The 23,619-nt window shown below is 42.8% G+C and overlaps 1 protein-coding gene across 4 annotated transcripts in view; it reads right to left on the bottom strand.

The window, feature by feature from the left end:
- Positions 1-738: 738 nt before the first annotated feature.
- rnf111 (ring finger protein 111) overlaps positions 739-23,619 on the bottom strand; it is a 29,698-nt gene continuing 6,817 nt past the window's right edge. The window contains exons 2-15 of one of the 4 annotated variants that reach the window (XM_062989585.1): positions 22,409-23,320; positions 20,935-21,063; positions 16,117-16,237; positions 10,824-10,981; positions 9,261-9,467; positions 8,523-8,875; positions 7,602-7,857; positions 5,684-6,053; positions 5,182-5,307; positions 4,322-4,439; positions 3,904-3,981; positions 2,991-3,086; positions 2,750-2,853; positions 739-2,199 (exon numbers count right to left, since the gene is read on the bottom strand). In XM_062989585.1, the coding sequence (XP_062845655.1) occupies positions 2,088-2,199; positions 2,750-2,853; positions 2,991-3,086; positions 3,904-3,981; positions 4,322-4,439; positions 5,182-5,307; positions 5,684-6,053; positions 7,602-7,857; positions 8,523-8,875; positions 9,261-9,467; positions 10,824-10,981; positions 16,117-16,237; positions 20,935-21,063; positions 22,409-23,246 (3,066 nt within the window). In that variant the 5' untranslated portion in view covers positions 23,247-23,320 and the 3' untranslated portion in view covers positions 739-2,087. The remainder of the gene's footprint in view (positions 2,200-2,749; positions 2,854-2,990; positions 3,087-3,903; positions 3,982-4,321; positions 4,440-5,181; positions 5,308-5,683; positions 6,054-7,601; positions 7,858-8,522; positions 8,876-9,260; positions 9,468-10,823; positions 10,982-16,116; positions 16,238-20,934; positions 21,064-22,408; positions 23,321-23,619) is intronic. The other 3 variants (XM_062989586.1, XM_062989587.1, XM_062989588.1) reach the window with 3 other exon arrangements.

Raw genomic sequence — 23,619 nt, 5'->3', positions numbered from 1 at the left:
TCAAGGCACATATACTGTATGTTGAGTTACTTTAAGAGGTATTTTACCCTATTTTTTAAAGATATATTGATGTTAGGTTGGTTAAGATAAATTAATTGTTCTAAGACAAATATATACTTGTTGTGTTTATACAATATCAACATATTACAGTTCTTCTGAATTGCTAAAACACTCAACCTTATTCTTGGGACACATCTGTCCACTGCCAAAACTCATTTATTGAATTAATCATCCTTTCCCCAAACCACTTCCAAAATTCAACAAGGGCCCAGCTGATCTGGATCGAGTCCGCGTCCCCAAGACCCCAAGAAAAGTGTTAGTCCCTTTTCATTAATGAATTAGTGAATAGCAAGACATGAACTAAAATAAGAAATGACATTTTATATTTAATCTTATTTATATTTTATCTTCAATAAATAATCCCCCCCCCCCTCCAATCATGTCTGTGTAGCTGACCGGGGCGCCAACAGCAGAGCTGAGATTCAAACCCAGGCTAGCATAATAGACCGACTTCTTAAAAGCAACAACAGTGCTTTTTAAGAGCAAACCTTCATTACCAAGTTACTTGTCATATATTTTAGAACAAAGATGGGAACAAATCCCAGAAAAATACAGACTGCAGCTTTAAAAAGAAACCATTTTGGAATTTTAAATTGTAATAACTGTAAGTGGGTTTAAACCAGTGCTCATAATATGTTGTTCACATTATGTAAATAAGAAAAAAACAAGTAAACATCAAAGAGTTACCTAACTTTATTAATATTATTTTAAAACTAATGTAAATCCCATGGAGTATTCTCCAGGGACCATTAAGTCTATGAATGCATGGATACCTGCCATTAAGTACTGTATTCCATCACATCATTCAAAATAACAGTTTCATCCCCAAAACTCAGCAAACAGAGAAATCCATGGCCTCGGCGCACTTTCGTTCTCAAAGCACTCCTGTCCTTTGTCTCTCATGTGCAAGTATATGCAAGTTAGCTAGTTGAGAATAATATTAGTGTTAGGCTTTCACAGCAGCAAGAAAAATAAAATTAAGAAACAAACAGAAAAAAAACAATCAAAATCAAAACAGTTTGCTGCACAGCTCAAGTGAGAGAGAGAGAGAGAGAGAGAGAGAATAAGAATGCATTCGAGTGTGTGTCTGTGTTAATCCAAAGGGGGTTTAGCCTGTAAGAGTCACTTTTCAGAGAGTCAAAGAGGAGAAATGAAATCCAGGAAATGGTGAAATCAATACTCAGTTTTCTCATTTCTCCAGGATTATGGTGGCTGCGTTTTAGGTGCCTGAGATTCACACCGAACCAAACGTGACACTTATTTCATGACACAAAGAAAACAAAGAGCAAGGACAGTGATGATCAAACGTGAGGCGAAGAACGTGAAGAGATCCGTCGGAACACAGACGGTGAGACGTGAGAGAAGTTTCCGTGATAAGGAACGCCGTGGAACGGTCAACACTGATACAGCAGCCTATCTCTTAAACATGATCTTATTCCCTAATACAGGAATGTCTCGATTGGTTTTAAAAAATCTTCTGCATGTCACATTGTCTAAAACATGAACCTAATCACATACTGATCGATAAAATGAGTCCTGCAATGTTTCAGAATGGTGGTTGATCTGCCGTACCAGTAAAAAAAGGCATCAGGGAGAAAAATGCTTCTTTACCAGAGCAGCTAACCCAGCCCGCATGTCCTCGGAGCCCGCCAGGCCCGCCATCGTTTATATGTGCAAAGAATTGCATTGCAAGGGTCCATGCAAAAATAAAACAAAACCAAAACATAACAATATACTATGACACATGTGAAAACAATTAAAAGCTACATAAAAGCTTTATAAATACAATAAAATTCGAAACCCTTAATGAATAATGTCATTTCTAGTAGAATCGGTACTATATGATAGCTGGCACTCAATGTTTCTTTTTTTTTTTCTCCCATATTAAATCTGCGCAGGTAATTCATGCTATCTTTGGTTGAATGTGTTACTGGAGAAAACATTAAACACAAAGCAAAAACAAATAAAAAAAACAGTACAACAACCACAACGAGGGGGCGGAGGGGGGCAGTCGTTTAAAAACAGCATCAACTCTCTAACTGAGCCTCTATGTCCACTCTGCAGATGGGGCACTTTTTGTTGGTGAGAAGCCACTGATCCACACACAGCTGATGGAAGAGGTGCATACATGGGAGTCTCCTGTAAAAGAAAAACAAGTGGATTGTAACTTCAGTGGCAAAATATGGTAGTTAAATTGGTTATTCAGTGCATGTATACGTGATAAATAGGGGTTTTAAAATACCTGTAGCTGTGTCATTGTGTAAATGTTGTTTGTGTCTGGTATTATTAGAAATACAATACTTGCTGTTTCTAAATGTCATTACTATGTAATGTGGGACAGTGGTAGCCTAGTGGGTAGAGTTTTGGGCTATCAACTGAAAGATTGAGGGTTTGAATCCCAGCTCTGCCATTCAGCCACTGTTGGGCCCCTGAGCAAGGACCTTAACCCTCTCTGCTCCAGGGACTGCTTACAATAGCTGACCCTGTGCTCTGACCCTGGCTTCCAAACAAGCTAGGATACACCAAAAACAGAATTTCGTTGCACTGTTCACCTGTATTTGTATATATATACATATGCAGATAAAATGCATTCTATTCTATTCTATGTAGTAAAGGAAGGTGTAAATTGGGACACAGATTCAGTCCAGTCTGACCGCCAACGAGAACACACCAGAAGACATGAGCTTACCTGACGTCCTCTCCTTCCTCCAGTATAGACAGACAGATGGTGCATTTCTCCTCTGTATCTTCCTCGGCGCCCTCGTCCTCATCATGCTTGCCATGCAGCTTTCTCTGTTAGCAGGACAGAAGGGCATTGAACTATCTTTCTCAAGAAGTAAAAACGTCAAGCTCCATATGTGGAAGTATTTACTGTCCGAGCAAAAGTGACCGGCGTGTATCCTGACCAATACAGTGCTGTGACTTCTCACCTTCTTGTACTTGTGCGGGTAAGTGCACCTCTCTATAGTTCCCTGAGAGGCTCCTCGGTTCACAGGCCCCAGTCGCTCCTCTAAATGCAGCAGATCCTGCCAAGTACATGAATAATTAAGTACAGTTCACAGCCATGTTTTTTCCTCACCCTACTCACTGCATTTTTCAGCATGCAAGTTTATGCTGCTAAATAGCAACCACTCTTTAACGTAATAGCTTAAAACATTAATTTGTCATGAAAAAAGTGCAGAAAATTTGTTTCACCTAAAATCCTAACAGTGCAATACTTTGTTAAGTCCGGCCCCAAAGACGAAACACACTGACCTTTTTAAAGCACCGCCAATAAGACAGATTTATTATATGATGCAGACAGAAGTAAAGCACAAACATGGAGGACAGAAACTGATTCTCACTGTTTTACAAAAATCTAAACTGTTTAATTCAAGCTCAGATTAGAATCCTGAAATTATGAGTAAAACTACAGCATGGTGACTAGTGAGCTATGAGAAGTGGAGACAAGGTTTGCATTTGATATAGCAAGTTTCCTTGTCCGGGAATCACTTGTCGTGGCTTCATAGTTTTTTAATAAAAGTTCATTTACCCTCAAATTAGCAAAATAATAGTTTTTGAAGCCATTTTATTTTTTTTGCAGTTTTTTAGGTTCTCATGTCTTTAAATCATTATGGTGCAGATCGTTTCTGTATAAACTAAAATACATTTTAAACAAAACTGCATGTGAACAAACTGTCAGTGTTGTCAATAGTGTTTATAATTTCAAGCTTGGCGCTTAGTGCTACAGCCAGCAGTATCATGTGAAAGGCTAAAAAGCTGCGATAAACTGCAACACGCACAGAATTCACATAACGTACATTCTCTGTATAAATGCTAAAAGCTCCAATGAATGACTCTTACCTCATAGGTTCGGCCAAATGTCATTCTAGATGAGATGTAGCGAATGTGTGGATAGGTGACCTCAGACATGCCAGGGTGCTGACAGACAAAAGAAAATAAATCCAGTCAGGAGAGTAATGATATCAAGTCTTCTCAATGCACAGACAACCAGTAAGGCTTCATGATTAGTTCCTAACTAGCACAGTCATTAAGTATACACCTGTAAAACGTATGTAAGGGTTTAAGATAAAGGACAATGCAAAATTCATAAGGTACTAACAGATGTTGAAAATAGGAAGGTAGGGGGGCTCAAAGCTGTCGTTATTAATCTGAGCGATACCTGAACGCGCACCAGTCCTTCATTACGTATGCTAATGCATGCTAATGTTGATAATGATTGCTGGAAGCGGGCACTGACGAAGGGGGGGGGTTCACTTACCATCAGAGGGAGAGGGAAGTGGTGCAGTCTGGCTGGGGGGTGGTAGTGGGACATATGGGGGTGAAGATGCCCTGAAGGGTAAGGAGCTACTGTCACACCAGCCTCGATGCCCAGCTCCCTGAAAAAAACAACCCGGATGCACAGAGCAAAATCAGGCGCAGACAAGACAAAAACAAAGGACCTGGTAAAGAGGAAACCAAGAAGATTAAAAAAATTACTGTCACTTCCTCACCAATTTTAGATCATAACTAAAATTTGAGAAATCTGTTGTATGGTGATGGGTGTCTGACATTCTTTGCAAAGTCTGGGGTCTTCTCCTAGTATTAAGTGTTGGTGTGTCAAGCCGGATCTACATCTAGTGTAGATAACTTGGTCTGAATGTTTTTCACAGTGTAATTTTGGTTTATTCCTGACATTCAGGTGAATATCTTGTAGTTTATTGTGTGTTTGTGCATTCCACTGAAGTTGGCATTTATTTTTAATGTACAGTAGTCGTTTATAAGGGGTTTGATGTGTGTTGGTGGAAGTTTGAGATGAATGATATTTTGTACAGTTCTTCCTCTTGCCAACTGGTCAGCTTTTTTTTTATTCCCTCATATTCCTTAATGCCCTGATATCCAACATAGTCTAATGTCAAACTTTTCACTAATGCTGGTAGTCACACACAACCCACAACCCACAACCTACGTGTTACATCATTGCCAGGTTGGAAAATGGTAAATAGAATTTCAGCGTACTGTTCCAACACATTTTAAAAAGGCCTGCTTAAATAAAAAAAAGTCATAGATGCTTAATTAACACTGTGCTCAGAAACTAGAAAAGAAAAAAAGAAAGAAAAAACGAATCATTAAAAAGTGTACCATGTGGTTCTCTGGTCAGTCTGGCGTGGGTGTGAGGACATGGTCTGGGGCACATGGATATGCTGTCCATGACCATAGTTGGGGTGCATTCTGTGAGGGTGAGGGGGAGGTCTCTCGTGTGCTCGCCTAGAAAAGAAACAAGAAACTTTTAAATAAAAACCACCACTTTTAAGTGTAGCCTAACCAAACGTAATGCAATACAGTCACCAAAGAGCACGACATTTTCAAATGAATTAGCACCAAGATTCTCGCTCAGAGTAAAGACTCATGTAGAGGGAATAAACCAGTCTAAGTTAAAGAACTACTTTTCCTATGACGCTGGTTAAAAATATTTTACCTGCCGAGCTACGTCTGCCCTCATTTCATAATAAAATCTGTCTTAATGGCAAAATAAATGTAAATGCCTGAAAGCTTCATTACCAAAATGTTGAAGTCAAACAGCCTCAAGAAACGTATTACATTTAAACAAAAAGCCTTTTTAAGAACAACAAAGCTAACTCACGTGGGGTGCTGCATCATTCTGTGTCGATGGGCCTCCATTCTCTGTAGGATTTCTTGCTGGTGGATTCTCTGCACGGCGTTGGGGCCCAGCATGGGCAGGTGATGCTGCAGCGTCGGAGGCTCCGGGGCCAAGTGTTGGGCCAGAGGCGCACCGGAGGCTGGTAGATGGTGAGGTGGGAGAGAGGGTGCAGGGGCGGCGGGCACGGTGTGGCCCGGGCCGTGAGAGGGCAGTGGGGTGTGATAGGGCAGGACGGGGTGGGGTATGATGTAGTCGCCTTGGGGAGGGGGCTGCGGAGGGGGAGGGGGGTTATTGTGAGAGTGGGGACATGACGAGGAGGACTGGTGGTGCAAGGAGCGAGCCAGGGGACCGTCTGTAAAAGAGAGAGAGATGAAGTAGTAGTTTTGTGCTGTACTTATTGGGAAAGTGTTGCTCAGGTGATAAGAGCAGCAGACAGATGCTGTTTATGCCAAAGTAAATATCTGACCAAAAGCCATCCTATCTTAAAACCATAACATTACTGCCCTCCACCCTTGCACTTTGCCAACCTCTAATTATCTAGGAAGGCATCTCACAAGATCTTGGAGTGTGTCTGTGGGTATTTGTACCAATTTACAAACAATTTAGTTTGTGTGTGACATTTCAATCAATTCCAAAAGTGTTTAAAGGAGATAAAGTCAGGGCTCTGGATGTCCAGGCTACTGGAGTTTAAAAAAGATTGTTTTATATTTACTTTTTTACACCTGTTAGAAATGTGAATGGGTAAAACATCACAGCTAAAGCCCTATCAAATTCACAGTCACTTATTTTATCATTTATTTATTTAATGATTTTTAATCTGAGGTACCTAAAAATAAAGTTAAATTAAAAATGAATTTTCCCGTGAATTTGGTAGGGCCCTAATCATAACTTAACAAGTAGCAGTGATGTCCACATACTTTTGTCCATATAGTTCACTTTCTTTAACTGTTCCATTAAGCACCATGACTGAACTATCCCTGAACCGTAAATTGTAAATTAGATGTACCCTATCTGGACGCCCAAAATCTTCATTAGCCCTGACGAGAGGGTCTGATTACCCATTACGACAGCATGCATGACTAGCCATGAAAGGAATACATTTGCTAATTGCAGGGGTGAGAGATTGTAAGGTGGTGAAAAAACAGCATAGAAGAGCAGGCGTGAGAGGAGGGTCGAAAATTAAAAACAAAAAAAAGATGAGAAAAGATCCAGAGATGTAGGAAAAGAGCGGGCAGGCAGGTGCTGCAGTGTGCAGCAATTACCCCATTAAACACAAACCCCACCAGGGAGGCTGCCACACACATTCACATTCTACACGCCTCTCCACTGACGGGAAGCAGCAATTAAATCCACCCGCTGGCCGCACACTACCTGCAGCAATTAACACGTTAAACGCCAGGTGCTCTGTCTAATCACCATCAGCGCTGGGTGTGGGAGCCCATTCGCTCACCTAAAAAGTACCCACACAAAGGGTCTGTGTGAAAACCTAAACCTAATCTCTCTACATAGATGCATTTTAAGTCAACCTACACTCTCCCGAGAAGAAGGCGTGTCTAAATTCTTAGATTCTGAGGTGCCTCAATTCTAAGCGATAATCCGACTGAATAACGAGAGAGCATCCGATGCTTCCCTAGCGGTATAAAACGATGTCTTATTAGAATTCTCTCTACTTAGACAGCTGCCCAGGTAGGCAGTAGGCAACAAGGCAGCTCACTAGGTTTTCGGACAGACTCAAAGAGTGAGAACATGCAAGAACCATATTTCAGACACCAGCAGTCCTAGAATAGCATTCCCTTCCCAAAACACTATTTGGGAAATTCTCCTGGAAGCCGAAAACTGCCAAAGGAAAAGAATAGTTTAAACTTTAAAAGACAGCAGGATGAATAAAATGGTTTCTTACAGGGAGGATGCATGTAGTGCCTGCAGGATGAGAGCTGAGGCTGGGGCTGGGGCTGCGGTTGAGCCACCATGGCCGGACGAAACGAGTCGACCGCGGTGGGCTGGCTGGGACCCGGTGCAGGCTGGGAAACGTAGATGGGAGGTCGTGAGACGGAGCCCGGACAGCACGGGTCGAAGGCGGAGGTGCTGCTGAAACTGCTACTGCTGGAGCCGCTGCTGCGCACTGCACTGCTACTGAGATCCACCGGTAGGGTCTGCTAGAGAGAAACAGAGAGAAAAGAGAAGGAAGATCGACCGAGCTCGGTTAATGAGCCATTAGAGAAGAAGAAACAACTGAACGGTGACAGAACAGCGCTTTGAATTCCAATGTAAGCCAGTAAGCCCAGATCAGGAAAAGGGGAATGACATAAAACTGCAAGGTTACGGTCTCTAAATTACCCCATAAGGTGGCCCATATAAAATCCAATTTAACGCTTTGATGTATAAAAGATGAGCCAGTTTACGTCATCCAGGCTTCTCCAGTCTGTGCACATGAGCATTCACTAAGGGCCCATCATAAGATGATTTCATTCCTCTGCTAATGTTTTCAACGTGAACACTAGGCTATCATTTATTTATTTATTAGGATTTTAACGTCATGTTTTACACACTTTGGTTACATTCATGACAAGACACCCTGCTATATCTGTAACTACTATGTTTACATTAAAACATAATGACTATCTATTATAGCACTGCACCAGACTGTATGTTTGTGAGGAAAAAACGATACAGCTAGTCTCCAGGATCGCACACCAGCATTTTCTCCAGCCGCTCAAACGAAACCTAGTATTAAAATAAAGAACCAAGTACAGAACGGACAGAAACGTGCTGGTACCAAGATATATTAATCAAATAAACAGTGAATAAGTGAGTGTGGTACCTGGTCGTGGTACTGGCTGTTGGCACCGACCCCAGCACAGGGTGCAGGCATGGCGCTGGGTCTCTCCAGTGGGCAGCTGGGCTCGGGGAAAGGTAGAGAGGAGGGCGTGGACCCTGCGTGGTGATGGTGGTGATGGTGAAAGTGATGCGGGTGGCTGTGCGAGTGCTGAGAGCCGGGCTGCTGGGGGCCGTGCTGCTGCGCCGGTCCTGGCTGCATGCACCCTGAGTGAGAGTGATTCATAGAAAGATGGCCTGAAGAGGGCCCACTGCAGGGAGAGTGCTGAGGACAACATGATGGTAGCCTGGGCATTGCCACACCGCTGTTCTCATTTGCTAACGCTCTCCTACCATCATCTGAATTAAAACAGAGAAAAAATATTTGAGACCACATGGAATGATTGTTGTTTATTGATAAGTACCAAGATTATTAGTGTACTATTCTTAAGAAATGTCATTTCTATTATTTTCACCACTGGTAGCTAGCCTGTTCTTTTACTTAAAAAAAAAACATTTGTCAGTCCAGAGTAGGGCGCATGTGTTCTCAAAGCTAACAGCCTTTTTATTTCATTTTGTTTTCATTTTTAAGCTGAATCTGACAGAATTAGCTGAACTTGAGTACCGATAACCTCATACATTCTCACAAGACCAGGGTCAAGTCTTTACAGGCAATATTTTGTGCACTAGAAGCGATGATGCATCACTGCGCCTCTAAACTGCGCTGTACGCAGGTTCTTCTCACCCTCTATGACAGCGATGCCGGTGTTGCTGGGGCCAGGTGCACCACTGTGAGAGTCCTGCGTGCTGTCAGGGGCCACAGCAGGGCAGGTAGAGGAGGGGCCCGGGGCATCCTGGGAAGGTTCCGAGTTAGAGGCTAGAAGGGAGGAAACAGAAGAGGTGGCAGGCAGCAAGCGCGCGCTGTCAGAAGTGGTCGGCACAACCAAGAGATCTGAAAAAAAAAGTACAAACCACACACACACACAATAAGAACGATGTGAATTTCTCGCCAGTTGCCTGTCTTAATATCGCAAACTTGGGTGTGAAAGCTGGTGCATTTTTGATTTGCTTCAGTGGACAAGCACCCAGGAGGGTTGCTGCTGATTAACATTAACATAACAGTGTGAGCGTTCCATCTGCTTTTCATATTCACAAATTAATTTCTCCTCTTGGAAAGAAATGCAAATGTGCCAGTATCTCCTATTAGCTTCTTTTACAGCTTGCCCGCTTTCACACCCCCACCCTTTCTCTACATCCTCGACCAGCGATCAAATTCAAACCATTGTAAATGAGTTTTCTTTTATTAACCTAAAGAACGCGTCACGGCTTAAAGTGATACTGGAAACAAAACCATTTTTATCTGGAGTGGCAGTTTAATTGGTTTTAATGACACAGCTCATTCTGGCTCTGAGAGCTCGGGCAGCTTGCTCAAAGCCGCCGACTTCATTATTCTGCCTGCAAACGAAGTTAAGAACGTGCACAATTACAAACAGGGAACATCAGAAGAGATCCGAACGCCGCAACCTACGCTGCAGCTGCCGAGGCTATTTATACCACTGCACTTGATTAAAAGTTATAGATTAATCTTTATTAACGCCGCCCGTGTGCAAGCGGCTCAGGACTGAAGAACACTAACTAAATTTGCCTGACTCATTTCTCCTCCGTCTCACTCTCTTCCTTTCCTCTCACACACGAGCAACACTGAGTGGATTTAACCTGACATCCAATATTTCCCAAACCCACAGTGTTGTATCAGGTGGTCCAAAAATCATCCATCAGCCTAAATTATACAGCCAAAGACCCTCGTTATGAGCAATATTCACTGATACATGTTGAAAGTTACAAATGTAAAAGGTTACAAAAAGCAGATGTTTTTGTATCAACTGGGCCAATAATATTTCCCATTAAAATGTCTATATATTTAAAATAAAAAAAGCATTAAGTACAACAGTCATATTCAAACTATTTAGGCAGAGCCCCTGATACTTTTTAATATACGCCAATAGAGTTCATTTCCTGTAATGAAACACAGTGTTTTGGCACATAAATACCCAAATTTAAATGCAGCCAAGCTAATTTACACCCATTGTGCATATACGCTCTTGCACAAAGCAGACCAATTGCACAGCCTAAACATCACGATCTGACAAAAACAAAATGAAACAGCACTCATCATAAAATACTTCAAACAATTTCAACACACTCTGTTTTAACACTCTTAGACTCTTGGGTAAAAAGAAACTGTCACACAATCCAACAGTCGTGACCCAAGTGGCGTGTGTGTTCAAGAAAAGTACAGTTTCCTCACCATCCTCATCCACAGTGAGGTCCACCACTTCACCGGCACTCTGTCTAAGGGGCTGGATGACGGTAGAGAGGCGATGGCGTCCCCGGCCCTCTTGAGCTCGGCTCTGAGAGCAGCTCGGCCCCCAGTGCATCCTGCCATGGCCTCCCACTGACCTCGGCCTGTAACGTGCACATGAAAAGAGAAAAGAATAGTGTTACTGGATCAGCATATTAACTAAGATAAACACAGATGCATGTAAAGAGGGATTAGCATCCTGTCGGCTTATAAATAGGATTGTTATACCTCTCAAGCTTCCTTTTGATTTGTCTTATCACTCATTAAGTATCAGCTGGTGTGTGTACTTGTGTGGCTTGTGTGTACGTGCCTTCAAAGCACCAATGAGGGATTAAAAATCCAGAAACAGAATAATCCTTTAATAATTCAGGAATTACAATTAGACAAGACTTTCACACAAAACACCCAGAATTCTCATTTAATTGTAAGGAATTCTCCAAACACCTTGGGAAATTGATCGGGGGGGGGGGGGGGGGGGGGGGGGGGGAGAACACTCCCTGTTCGGAGACCTGGAAAGCTCCCGGTCTTCCAGTCCTCCTTCCTAGCCCCTTAAGCTCACATTGCATCATTAATACATCAAAACAAAATGATTACCAACAAGCTCCGAGGGCCTCGGGGAGGAGGCGCACATGCACGTGACTCGCTAAACAGAAGGGTGGGGAAGGAAGGGGGGCGCTGAAACAAATGCAAATGGTAAACCTGACTTTTGAATGCATATCCAGACTAGCGGCAAATCAAGATATCAACAACATGAAGGAGAAAAAACAAGATGCAAACCAGGATGATGAACTGCTAACTCTTTATTTTATATTATTTAGATTTTTACACAATTTAAAAAGAATATGTGCTTTTTTAACAGCATAGCCAACAGAAGTCAAATTGCCAATTGGGTATACTGGTTTAATTGTGTATAAGAAAGTATTACGGATGGTTCTAATTGTCTTGAAAGGGGTGATAGTATTTTTTCATTAAATAATATTGTCTCATTTACTTATCCTGTGTTGGTGGTGGGCTAATGTAACAGAGAGCTGCAACACCTGAGTGCCCCAAATGAATTAAACAAAATTTTAAAAACCACACACCCACCCTGATATTTTCCGGTCCGAATACCACCGAGCATTGGGGTGACAAACATTAACATGCAAGCCTGCGATGCCGCTCTCTAACTGGTAGGCTGTGTTGTCTCTTACTGTAGCGTTGCTAAGATCCCATGGAGAGGGCACCACCTCCTGGGAGGGGTTTCTAATTACCCACAAGTAGGAGAGGGATTATTTTGTAAATACCTGTTTACCACTGCGGCCTCCTTAGGCCTCAGTGAGAGTGGAAAACTGTAAACACTGGCACTAGGGGAGATTCCTGGGTGGCAGGGAGGCGATACTTCAAGGCACCTACACTTCCGGGTTCTGCATACGTGTTTTACTTCTAATACTTGCATTACTATGTATTTCATTTTTATGCTCTACCGCTACTTTATCCTGTTCAGGGTTGTGTTGGGTCTAGCTTCCTGACGTGAAGTATGTGTGATCATTAGCATGGAAACTCCTAGGCTTCTTTTCGCTAGATGTAAACAAAAGACAGTTAAGCGGAAGCCCTACGTTGCTCATCCTGCTGACCTTTGCACCCATGCGCTCAGCCAAGCTCCCTACCCCCACCTGGTCGAGGTTCATAATAGCCGCCATTCTCAGCATTCTCAAGCGAGTTCAGACAACCCGTAGAGATGGAAAATGATAAACAAGGGCGCTCTCTCTTTCTCTCTCAAGCAGGGAAAAAATGGAAAATGCCCTTTCAGAGAACACATTAAAGCAGGCGTGGAAAAAGAGCGAGCAGAGGAGGGGCGAGAGAACAACGGCAGAAAATGTGTAGGAGTGACCAGAGATGCAGGAAGAAGGATACGGGATATGAGGAAAAAACAATGTATGACTCGGACCAATTAAACCATGCTGTATCGCTCCTATGTCGAGCCACTGTAGAACCACTCAGCCTGACCGTCACGGGGCAGGAAAACTAAATGGCCGCCTACAGACAGGCTTGGAAAAGTGACCTCACACAGACTGACCGAGACTAACAGCAGCACCACAGAGTACAGTGTAGTGAAAACACTGTGCAGATTACATGTTCATGTATTAATCTTTAACTAAAACTAATGAATTAATACAGAAGCTAAATTAACTTTAAGTGTAATTCTATGTAAAGTTCTAATAATTATTCATTCTGATGATAATCACCAAGGGTGCACTGTTAATGCGATGATAAATTCCACCAGTGTTCGAATCCCCAATGGTGCTATCAGCCAGTCAGGCTTCTACATACATGCCCATTTATTGATTAGGATTTTAACGTCATGTTTTACACACTTTGGTTACATTCATGACAGGGCAGCTAGTTACTGGTTACACAAGATTCATCAGTTCAAGTTTCAGTGTTAGTTTCAATTTTGTATCTTCAGTTCACCTCACTTGCACGTCTTTGGACTATGGGAGGAAAGCGGAGCTCCCACAGACACAGGGAGAACATGCAAACTCCAGACAGACCCGGGCAGCTCCACCCAGGAATCGAATCAAGGACCTTCTTGCTGTGTAAATCCAATCTAAATCTAACCCTCAACTACCTTAACTACTAATGTCTACCAAATATTTGATACCATGGTGTGTTATGGCTTGATTTTCGAACCCTATTTTTAAATGTGCACGCTGCATCATCACGTCCTCGCCGAATTCATGTGCTGTGCGAATGTCTGCACTGCATGGCATCTGCTGTAAAACTGGTTACTAAAGCCAGGCACCATTCAGAATGCCCCACAGGCACCTATGGAGATGGTAAAGGCCACTTAAGGACAACAGGACAGTAAAATGGTCACTCACAGATGCATGATGGTATGGTTTTTAATGAGCTGATCCCAGTCATGAAATTATACTAATACTAATGAGTCTGTAATTCCTGGTGGGTACGTTCCCTGTAATTAGTGAACATATGCAGCCCCCGCCCCCGTACTGACGAAATGCAAGCAATTAAAAGTCCAGACATGCAGAAACTGATTAAAAACTCTAAACATTTCCAATACACACACACACACACACACACACTCACACACAATGGTACACATAGCTGCCATTTTTCATCCACTCTCGGTCATAGGAAGAATTTTTGCTTCCATGCAAGCTGCAAAGACCAGCAGCCATTAATCACAGCACACACACACATATACACACACACACACTCATACACACACACACACACACACACACTTTTCAAACTGCTTTTCTTCATTCCTCAGTCTAGAGATGAGGCAGATCGGCATTCAGATCCATTACTTGACCCCACTGCTCCCAGCCCCGGCCATACACACACACACACACACTCACTCACTCACTCACTCTCTTTCTCTCTCTCTCTCTCTCTCTCTCACACACACACAAACACACACCCATCCCCCATCCGTGCAGAAGCCTAGAATCACACTGCACCAGCACAGCTATACTGCTGCCCACCATGTGATCAAAAATAATAGGTTTCCTGACCTTTACGAAAACAGGCGAGATACATAGCCGATGCAGAGAAGCTGGGGGGGGCGAGAGAGAGAGAGAGAGAGAGAATGCCAGAGGGGGAGGAAAGCACAGTAAACAAGCCAAAGGCTCATCACAGCTGCTGAGTGGTGAAACTGGCTGCGATGCAGATCTGGGTGGGTACTGAGGGCTAAAACACAGCAACACAGTTCAGTAAACAGCCTCACTAGTGGCTCTTACAATACAGACCTGCTGACAGCAAACTTTCTACAACAGACCAGAGTACAAACTCAACTTAATTATAATAATAATGGAATACATTTTTCTCTGCTGTTTGTTTATACACAGACAACATTTTGTAGAATATATTATTATTATTATTGCTACTCTTATTATTATTATATACTGTATGTATATGCTCTGCATCATCAGAGAGTCTGCATGCTTGCACTTCATATTCAATAAAAGATCAGATCCTTTGTGTGTTCTAGTCTGATTATTCACACTCACCGTACATTACTTCATATAAAAAATTCACAATAGCCTTGTTAGCACAGGTTACAGAATTAGCAGCAAATTATTTGTTAGCTCTATCTATTCAGCTATTACTGACTGAAGCTACCACTATAGCTTTAGCTAGCTCAGCCCGATAAGATATTGCCATAGCCGTTCCTGCTTAGCTTGATCGGTTACCACAATCAGAAAGACCACTGGTCATTTATTTTTAAAAGAAGATAAAGGAAAACTGCACTAAATTGCAAAGATTGTTTCATTATATATTAGCATGCATTAGCAAAATGGACCAATTAGCATGTTTGTATGTGCGTTCGCCTTAAATATTTTCCCTCAGCATCGATTTACCCAAATAGCATTTATTCCCAGCAGCCTGCCTGAGGTAGCGAAAACGACCTCAATGATTCTCTGAAGCGAGTCGGAGGGCGAGACGCGAAAGCTCCGCTCGATCGTTCGTAATAAATCAGATGAAAGGAAGCGAGCTGAGGAAAGAAGCTAGCACATGAGCTCTGACCAAGCTTGTCCTTGAGGTATGAGGTAACAGCTGGGGAAACTGGGAATGCACACACGTGTGCAGCCCTGCCAGTATTATATCCAGCCCCAGATGTGAATTTTCACACAGACACTCAGGGCAGCGGCATCAGCCATCACTCCGAAGGCCTACAGAGGGGCTGCGTACCGTCAAGCTCTGGTGTGGTTCCAGCTGTAAACATCAGCACTGACAGTACGAGAGAGTAAGGCATCCAATACAGTAAACACAATAAAACCTCGTGCATTTTTACCCTGGCTAAGAGAGTCAGACTTTTATTATTCATCCTATATTTGCACACTGGAGCTGCAGGGTCTGCTAATAGCTAAATTACACACTATTGCTAGTACATTATAATCTACTCATGACTGTATATAATCTGAAGGTTTCGAATACAAAAAATACAGACTGGTGTGCTTGTTGCCAAACAATACCACAATACATTAGGGCAAGCCATAGCCTAGTGGTTAAGGCACAGGACTAGTAATCCAAAGGTTGCTGGTTCAAGCCCCACCACTGCTAGGTAGGTAGCTGCTGTTGGGCCCTTGAGCAAGGCCCTTAACCCTCAATTGCTCAGACTGTATACTGTCACGGTACTGTAAGTCGCTTTGTATAAAGGCGTCTGCTAAATGCTGAAAATGTAAATGTAAAATGTACATGATGTTCTGCAGAATCCACAGAAATATAAACTCACCTGTAGGCGTCTCCCACAATCTCGACCTCACTGTCTGTCGAGGTAACGTTGATCTCCTCACTAGCTGGAACAGGAGGCGCAGGAGTAGCTTCAATCACCACCACATCTTCATCCAGTGCAACTGGTTTAATTACAAAAAATCAAACAAACCTCTATTAGTACAGTTTACATTTTATTTCAACATATTTATTAAGCAGAAGCTTTGCTCATGGGTCCTTTGCGCATGTAACCCACAAGATGTATTGTTTACACTATAACTGTTATTTCAGTCATTATGGAAAGGAGCAGTATGTTAAGCTTGGGGCTACTAGCGCTAATACAAAATGCAACAGCTGGACAAACAAAGATCGTAAAAGAGACAGATGTCCTGAAAAAGAATTTAAAATACAGGCTGTATAAAAGGAAACAATACAGCTTTCACCTATAATATACACAAAACATGCATAAATGTGAAACATTCTGATATCTTCTAAAGCTTTTAGTGCTGGCACAATTGCAGCTGTGACTTGCTAGCAGATGTTAGAGAAACTGCACCTTTTAGAAGTGAATTGCAAATGACTGCAACGACAGGACATGTAAATGCCGGTCTGACAAACTCCAGCCATGTTTAACAATGTAAATATTTAAATGTAAACATGTGTCAGTGTGTGACAGGGCTTTTACTTTAGGGCCACACAAACATCATCCCACTAAATTGAGTCTCTTAATGATCAAATTACAGCTGAACATCTTTTCTTCTACGCTTACTTCATTATGCCCTCTTTACATGAGCCAGGTCTTAATAGCACCAGTGGCAGCTATTTTTCTTTTCCTGAGTCGTTGACTTGTAGAAGGAACTAGATTCAATGCAGGCATTCGGTTGACGTGTGTGTGCTGGGACGTTAAGTGCAAATGTAGGTCATGCTAAAGCTGTGCTGCACTGTTTGCAGACTCTTGTGTGTTTGAACACCACCGAATCTTTCATTCCTGCTTGCAGCTGGGTTATGAGAAGCTTGGGGTGTGTTCAACGTGGGTTAAGTGGTGCCTGCAGTTACGTGGCTAAAAGGGCAAATTTACTGCAAGTATGTGTGCAATATGGTAAGGATATTTAGATGTGAGTGTGTGTGAGTGTGTGAGTGTGTGTGTGTGTGTTCTAATTTTGTCTTGAAAGGAAGCGTGGGCGATTTAACCTTATTCAACAACTTATGTCAGAAAGTTCTTTTTTTTTTTTTTTTTTACAGTGGTAGCGTAATGGGTAAAGCTTTGGGCTATCAATCGAAAGGTTGTGTGTTCAAATCCTGGCTCTGCCACACAGCCACTGTTAGGCCCTTGAGCAAGGTCTGTAACTCTCTCGGTTCCAGGGGCACCGTACAATGACTGACCCTGCGCCCTGACCCCAGCATTTCAAACAAACTGGAATATGCAGATAAAGCATTTTATTAGACAATAGAAGCATGTTCAGGACCAAAGGATTATATAGTTATTTCAGATGTTTTGTATTATTTGGCTTTAATTCCCATGCCTAATTAAAAGTAAGTAAACCTAGACGTGCAGTGAGTGCACAAGTCTGACAAACTGAAACACTCCCTCTGCATAAACCAAACAAACTCATTGCAGTCTTTGTACTGGTGTGTGTACCGAGGTTGAAGTGTAAAACTCTAGCGGGTTCCAGCGTCCTCCTGGGTGTGTTGTTAGGGTAGAGTACCCAGCTGAGCACCGCTGCTGCTGCTTAGCACCTTTCACTCCAACGAGCGCAACAAATAAACAAGCACACGCTGTGCTGATATACAGTCTGTATCAATAAGCACAGCATTCAATTGTCAGATCGCTATAACAGGCTGCCAAAAAATGTGTTGCTTGTACTGGCACAGCTGATGAGGTTCTACACCAAGGGACACTGCACAAATATTTCAAATAAACCTCTAAAATAAAATGTGGTGACTGTAGGTACTTAAAATTAGGTATCATCATTCAGAGGTAATATTTGCAAAGTCTGCATGGAACAGGCTTTAGTCTATTGATATTAAAATCACACTTAAAATTCACCTATCAGTCTTATCAGGCTCAAACAGGCCTAAAATAAGGTTTATTACAGCCTTTTTCATAAGCAAACCCTATATATATATAAAAGGCTAAATCCTAAATGATTTCCTACTTTATAAACTGCTTCACTTATATATACAAAACAACTGCTGACCTAGGTAGTCACTATACAGTCTATAGAAATTCTAGCACTGACTAACTTCAGATTTTTTGCTCGACTGGCTCTCCCGGGTCATACAGTTATCCAGACTACAATTCATTTTTTGTTGCAACTTTTCAGCAAAGAAACAGACATGCAGCTTTGCATAATTGGCCCAATTATAATTGCAAATGAGTGTTTTCTTTCTTTACATCATCGAGGCTACACTATCTGCTCCATATGCTTTCTAAAACTGCAGGGTTTTCAAATAAATACTGAAATCAACATCCGCCCGTCTAGCTGTGAAATGATGGACGGCTAGTACAGTAAAATCATAGAATATCTGGATACAATTTCCATGTTTATTATTTAATAAATGCTTTTAAAATTAGTCTAGAGCCACATCTGCTTGCAGAGCCATGGATGTGTGGCAGCTGCTCAACAGCATGATGTTAATTCTGCCCGTCAACACCACTCAAATGATCAACAGGGCAGTCTACCCACCCACCCCAACAAACCAAATAGTGTTCCACTGCCAGTTCACCAATGCGATGAATGACTAAATCATTAAATTATTTTAAAAACTCTTCCCTTTGAACTCTAAGGTACTTCATTCTGTGCTAACCATTTCAATAGGAGCAGCAAGGACTGATAAAAGAAAGGTCGGAAAGAGTTTTTCTGCCTTATTGATGCAACAGCAGCAACCGTGGTCAGTCAGTGTACATTTAATATTTTGACTTCTTGAGGTTTGAGAGTTTGGACTTACATCAGCTCTTACGAGGTAAAAAAAAAAAGCCCCAAAGATTATACCGAGCTCAGAGGAGCTGCTCTGGTGTGCTTCAGTCATCTCCACCCACCTATTTCTCATAGTGCCTCGTTACTAAACAAGTCAGAAATACGTTATAACAGAATAACATTTACGCAATCGTTCAGCCAAAAAGAACTTCAAAACAGCCAACTGTTTCTTCCAGTTTGACTAAAACTAAGACAATAGAAGTTATCACAACCAAAATGACCATAACTACATGTCTGCACAAATGCTAAAGCTAAATCGTTTACTCTAATGAGTTACTTTCAAGGCTGGAAGGTATAGGAGGATCTTCGTTTGTTTGTTTGTTTATTAGGATTTTAACGTCATGTTTTACACTCTTCGGTTACATTCATGACAGAAACTAGTTACTCGTTACACGAGATTCATCAGTTCACAAGTTTATATCGAACACAATCATGGACAATTTAGTATCTCCAATTCACCTCACTTGCACGTCTTTGGACTGTGACAGGAAGCCGGAGCACCCGGAGTAAACCCACGCGGACACGGGGAGAACATGCAAACTCCACACAGAAAGGACCCGGACCGCCCCACCTGGGGATCGAACCCAGGACCTTCTTGCCGTGAGGCGACAGTGCTACCCACTTAGCCACCGTGCCGCCCAGGAGGATCTTTGTATTAGCTCAACAATTTCAGACTTCACATATTGAGTTGAGAATTATTTATGCATTGTTCTGATCGAGGATGTGTCTCATTAAGTTAGTCATTGCTAGTCGCTGTCTTTCCCTTTCGTATTTAGGACATTGTGGGAAGCCTAAGTGGGTTGATAAAGCTTAAACCTTGAGATTCGGCACAGATATTAACCTGGTATGCTGCTAAAAAGAATACATTTAAGTCTATGTGCATTTGTGGTGACACAATTCGCTGTCCTATCTCATCTTAAATTAGCAGGTGTGTGTATGCAAGTTGTCTTACACCGCAAGTGTGACGTCCACGCTGACAGAACTGCTGAACGCAGAAGTCGGAGTTCGCAGCCTCCGCTTTTAAAAACTGACAGCTTCAATATTTCACCTTTCCCCACACATGTCGTACAAGCGTCCTGGGCTCCAGCTCAGTGGAACGGTGTTTACTGTAATACATCGTAACCCTTTCAAAAAAGCAACTGAGATGAAAGTGTCCCATGCCCACGCATCATCTCGTCAACTAGACGGCAGATTTTCACACTTCTGTTCGTCTGAAGTCTATAAAGCTGCAGTGCGAGTGTGAGGTAACAGAGGAAAAGACGTGGTTGAATACAGTAATACTCTCTTTTGGTACAGTAATAAAAGCGCAACAATGAGACAAGGAGAGTAGGTGCTGTTGCTCAACAGGAAATGCACAAAAAACCCAACACACACCCTTTCGCACGCACATTCATGTACACACGTGAGAAATACACAGATTCAAAGTTTGTTTTTTCCATATCATTAAAAGCTTTAAGGAACTTAATAAACTGCCAAATACTGCATTAATAAATAAAGAATTATTTCTTTACGCTACTTCAGAGAAAGTCCAGGTAATAAACATGTAGATTAAGTGATTTAAAAAAATCTATGTGCTTTTAACACAAAGTGTTTGACTAAGAATTATTTCTCGTTTCCATTTGTCCATTTATAGTTTTGTTTATTTGTTTTTTTGTTACTGCCAGGAACTTTAGGATTGCTTGTGTGTTTAAGACTAATATAAAAAGCTAAGTTAAGTTGTGTTAACCAACAATTACCAACAATATAGGCTATATATTTATGGAAACACAGTTGTTGAAGCTAACTATTAATTGTCATCATCTTAGTTCTTACCACTAAGATTAGGTGTTCAGGTGGCACAGCGGTTTGTTACGCTAACCTACCAGCCAACCAGCTAGAGGACACCATTGGTCTAAAGGGGGGTAGGAGTGGGGTGTTCAAAGCCCATTGATGGATTGGCGTTGACTGTCTTGAGCCCAGTGTATCCTGGTGGAACCGGACCTGCTGTAACCCTAAGCAAGAGAAAACACCTGTGAGATTTCAGTTCTGTCACTAGTCACGGGCCTTTAGCTTCAGCAAGTCCTACAGCTTGCATCCAAGCCTGACTTATTAAACAATGTTTTTAACGCACACAACTTAATCAAACAATCAGTTGACATATTTGCATGCTAGAATAAAATCAACAGAATTATATTTTCCCACTTGGAACAGTTAGCTAGCCTGGTATTAAGGAATGACTACACTATAACCGATCAACTACTGACCCCATTAAAAGTATACGTGATATTTTGACTTTTTTCTTCCATCATTGCGGTTCTCGCTCACATCCTGTCCGTGTTCAGTTCAATCTGATTCAAAATCAGTGTGTGCTTTTACATATACCTACTACCTGTTGTTCCCACTGAAGTAGAAAGCATGCATAGTGCCATTACAGCATTTCCATAATAGCACCAGCAGCTTCTGAATATTGTATGATACATAAAAAACATTAGATGCCAGGCTATCGTCACTTGGTGAAAAAGAAAATGGCAAAAGATGCAGATCCTGAACAGATACGATTACAATGCATAGTGTAATGCATTTGTAAAAGAGAACGCCGGTGGATAGAAATAAGTGCATGGTGACATTCGTCTATGCAAACCGTGTGCACCGTGCGCACTGCTCTGCCGACAGAACAGAAAATTCCAGCCTTTTTCCCGGCTGTTCCGAGTCTAAATTGCTGCAGAGAGCAAATAACCTGAACCAGCAAAATCGTTTAATAGAACGCAGCAATCGTCTCCCACTGGCGTTTGGTCCCTGATAGAGGTTTTTCAGCGGTTTTAAAACGTGTCTGTAAATCACTTTCTTGTGAAACAGTAAAAAAAAGATTTTGAAGAAGCACCATTTAAGTCTTTGATACTGTGGTTATTTACTAATAGCTCGCCAGCTTAACACAATTCAACTGGCGCAGTTGTCGAACATCAAACCTTCATCTAATCCGCCTGCGCTGCTCAATGAAACGACAAACAGCTGCCGACTGTGGCGTCACCGAGTCCAGCTGACTTTAAGGTGACTGTGGCTTCTAGACCACAAACAGCTTCCTGCACTTTCACCAGAGATGCTATCTTGGTCTTGAAGCTTAGCTCACGTAAGAAGTATACGCAACAGTTCACTATTTCCTTCCAGCTGAAATAAAAAAGTAGTAGTCTGGCCCGGTGACCTCAGGTAGTGGAGAGGGTGGGTGTGTGTGTCATGGAGCTTAACGAGGCTGGTGGGTGATAAGAAATGGCTAAGTAGAGAAACTGCTATATGACATGTACATACACCAACATGAAATGCTTTAGTAGCCAAAGGTATGCCACTTCTAAGCATGTTTACCTGAGGTGACGGTGTTGCTGGTCACCTGACCCCCAGCGCTGCTGCTCACCCCCACATACAGCTCGTCGTCCCCCTCGGTAGAGGAAGACACGGACGAGTCGGTGGTCAGCTCCTCGCTGGAGCTGCTACTACTGTGCAGGAGAGCATACTTTCGGCGTGCCTCCCTCTTCTTCCTCTGCAGCAGCATTCGCGCCTTTTGCTTGGGCGTGCGCTGCGGTCCGGCCCCGTTCGGCCCCTTCACGAAGCGCTTCCTGCTCAGCTGCCGCCGTGAGCTCAGGCACTGTCGCTTCACGTGATTGGCCTCCGGGTTTTCCAGCCGCGCCCATTTGTGAGATCTGCTGGCACGAGTTCGGTTCATCAAGGGACGCGGCTGTCCGTTCCCTCCGCCTGCGCTCGCCGCCGTCACGTGCTGCTGTTGCCGGACGTCGTCCTCCGAGCTCAGGGTGTCCGAGTCGCCGAAACGGAGGCTGGACGAAGGCGAAGAGGCGCAGTCGCTGAACGATGACTCTGCGTTCCTCTCGTCCTCGCTCCGTGGCTCTAAATGTGAAGGAGGAAGAGGAGCCTCGCTCACTCGCACTTCCTTTAGGGAGCAGTCCGAGGGCCCCGGCTGCTGGCTTTTGCGCTTCTTCCGACCTCTTTCTGGGTCTCTGCGCCCAGCGGCATCTCGTAACGTCCGGTGCCTGGCCTCGCCGCACAGTGCTGTGAACTCGCCAGCTTTGCCGATCACGTCCACCTCTGAAGGAAAGCTTTTGGCCGTCTCCATAGGTTCGGGATTATCCAGAGGCCCTTTTAGTGGCTCCTGTTTGCGGCGCGTGTCAGACGGGACCTCGCTCTTCATTGTGAGGGGCCCGGAATCTGATGGACGAACGCAGCAGTTCTTATGTGTCCATTAGCAGGCCAGCAACCCCACAACTGCAGGAAAAAAGAGGTCACAGTGAGGCTTAGTGCAGATACATTGATTCATTGGTAAATACACTATTTAAAAAAAGTATTGGGACAACATACAACTAAAAATACTGAGGAACTGAATTAAACACAATTGTTGAAGCAATATAAACACAGCAAGTGTCATACTGTATATGTAAGAACCAAAAACACACACACAGGTCCAGACGCGTTTACATTCCTCTTTATACAGTATAGATCCCAGTACTCCTTAACTTCATTCTCATCTTAACCACTAACAAACATAAATAACATGCCACACAACT

This window comes from Trichomycterus rosablanca, chromosome 27 (genome assembly GCF_030014385.1).
Source record: "Trichomycterus rosablanca isolate fTriRos1 chromosome 27, fTriRos1.hap1, whole genome shotgun sequence".
NCBI lineage: Eukaryota > Metazoa > Chordata > Actinopteri > Siluriformes > Trichomycteridae > Trichomycterus > Trichomycterus rosablanca.
This window is presented reverse-complemented; position numbering and strand designations above follow the sequence as displayed.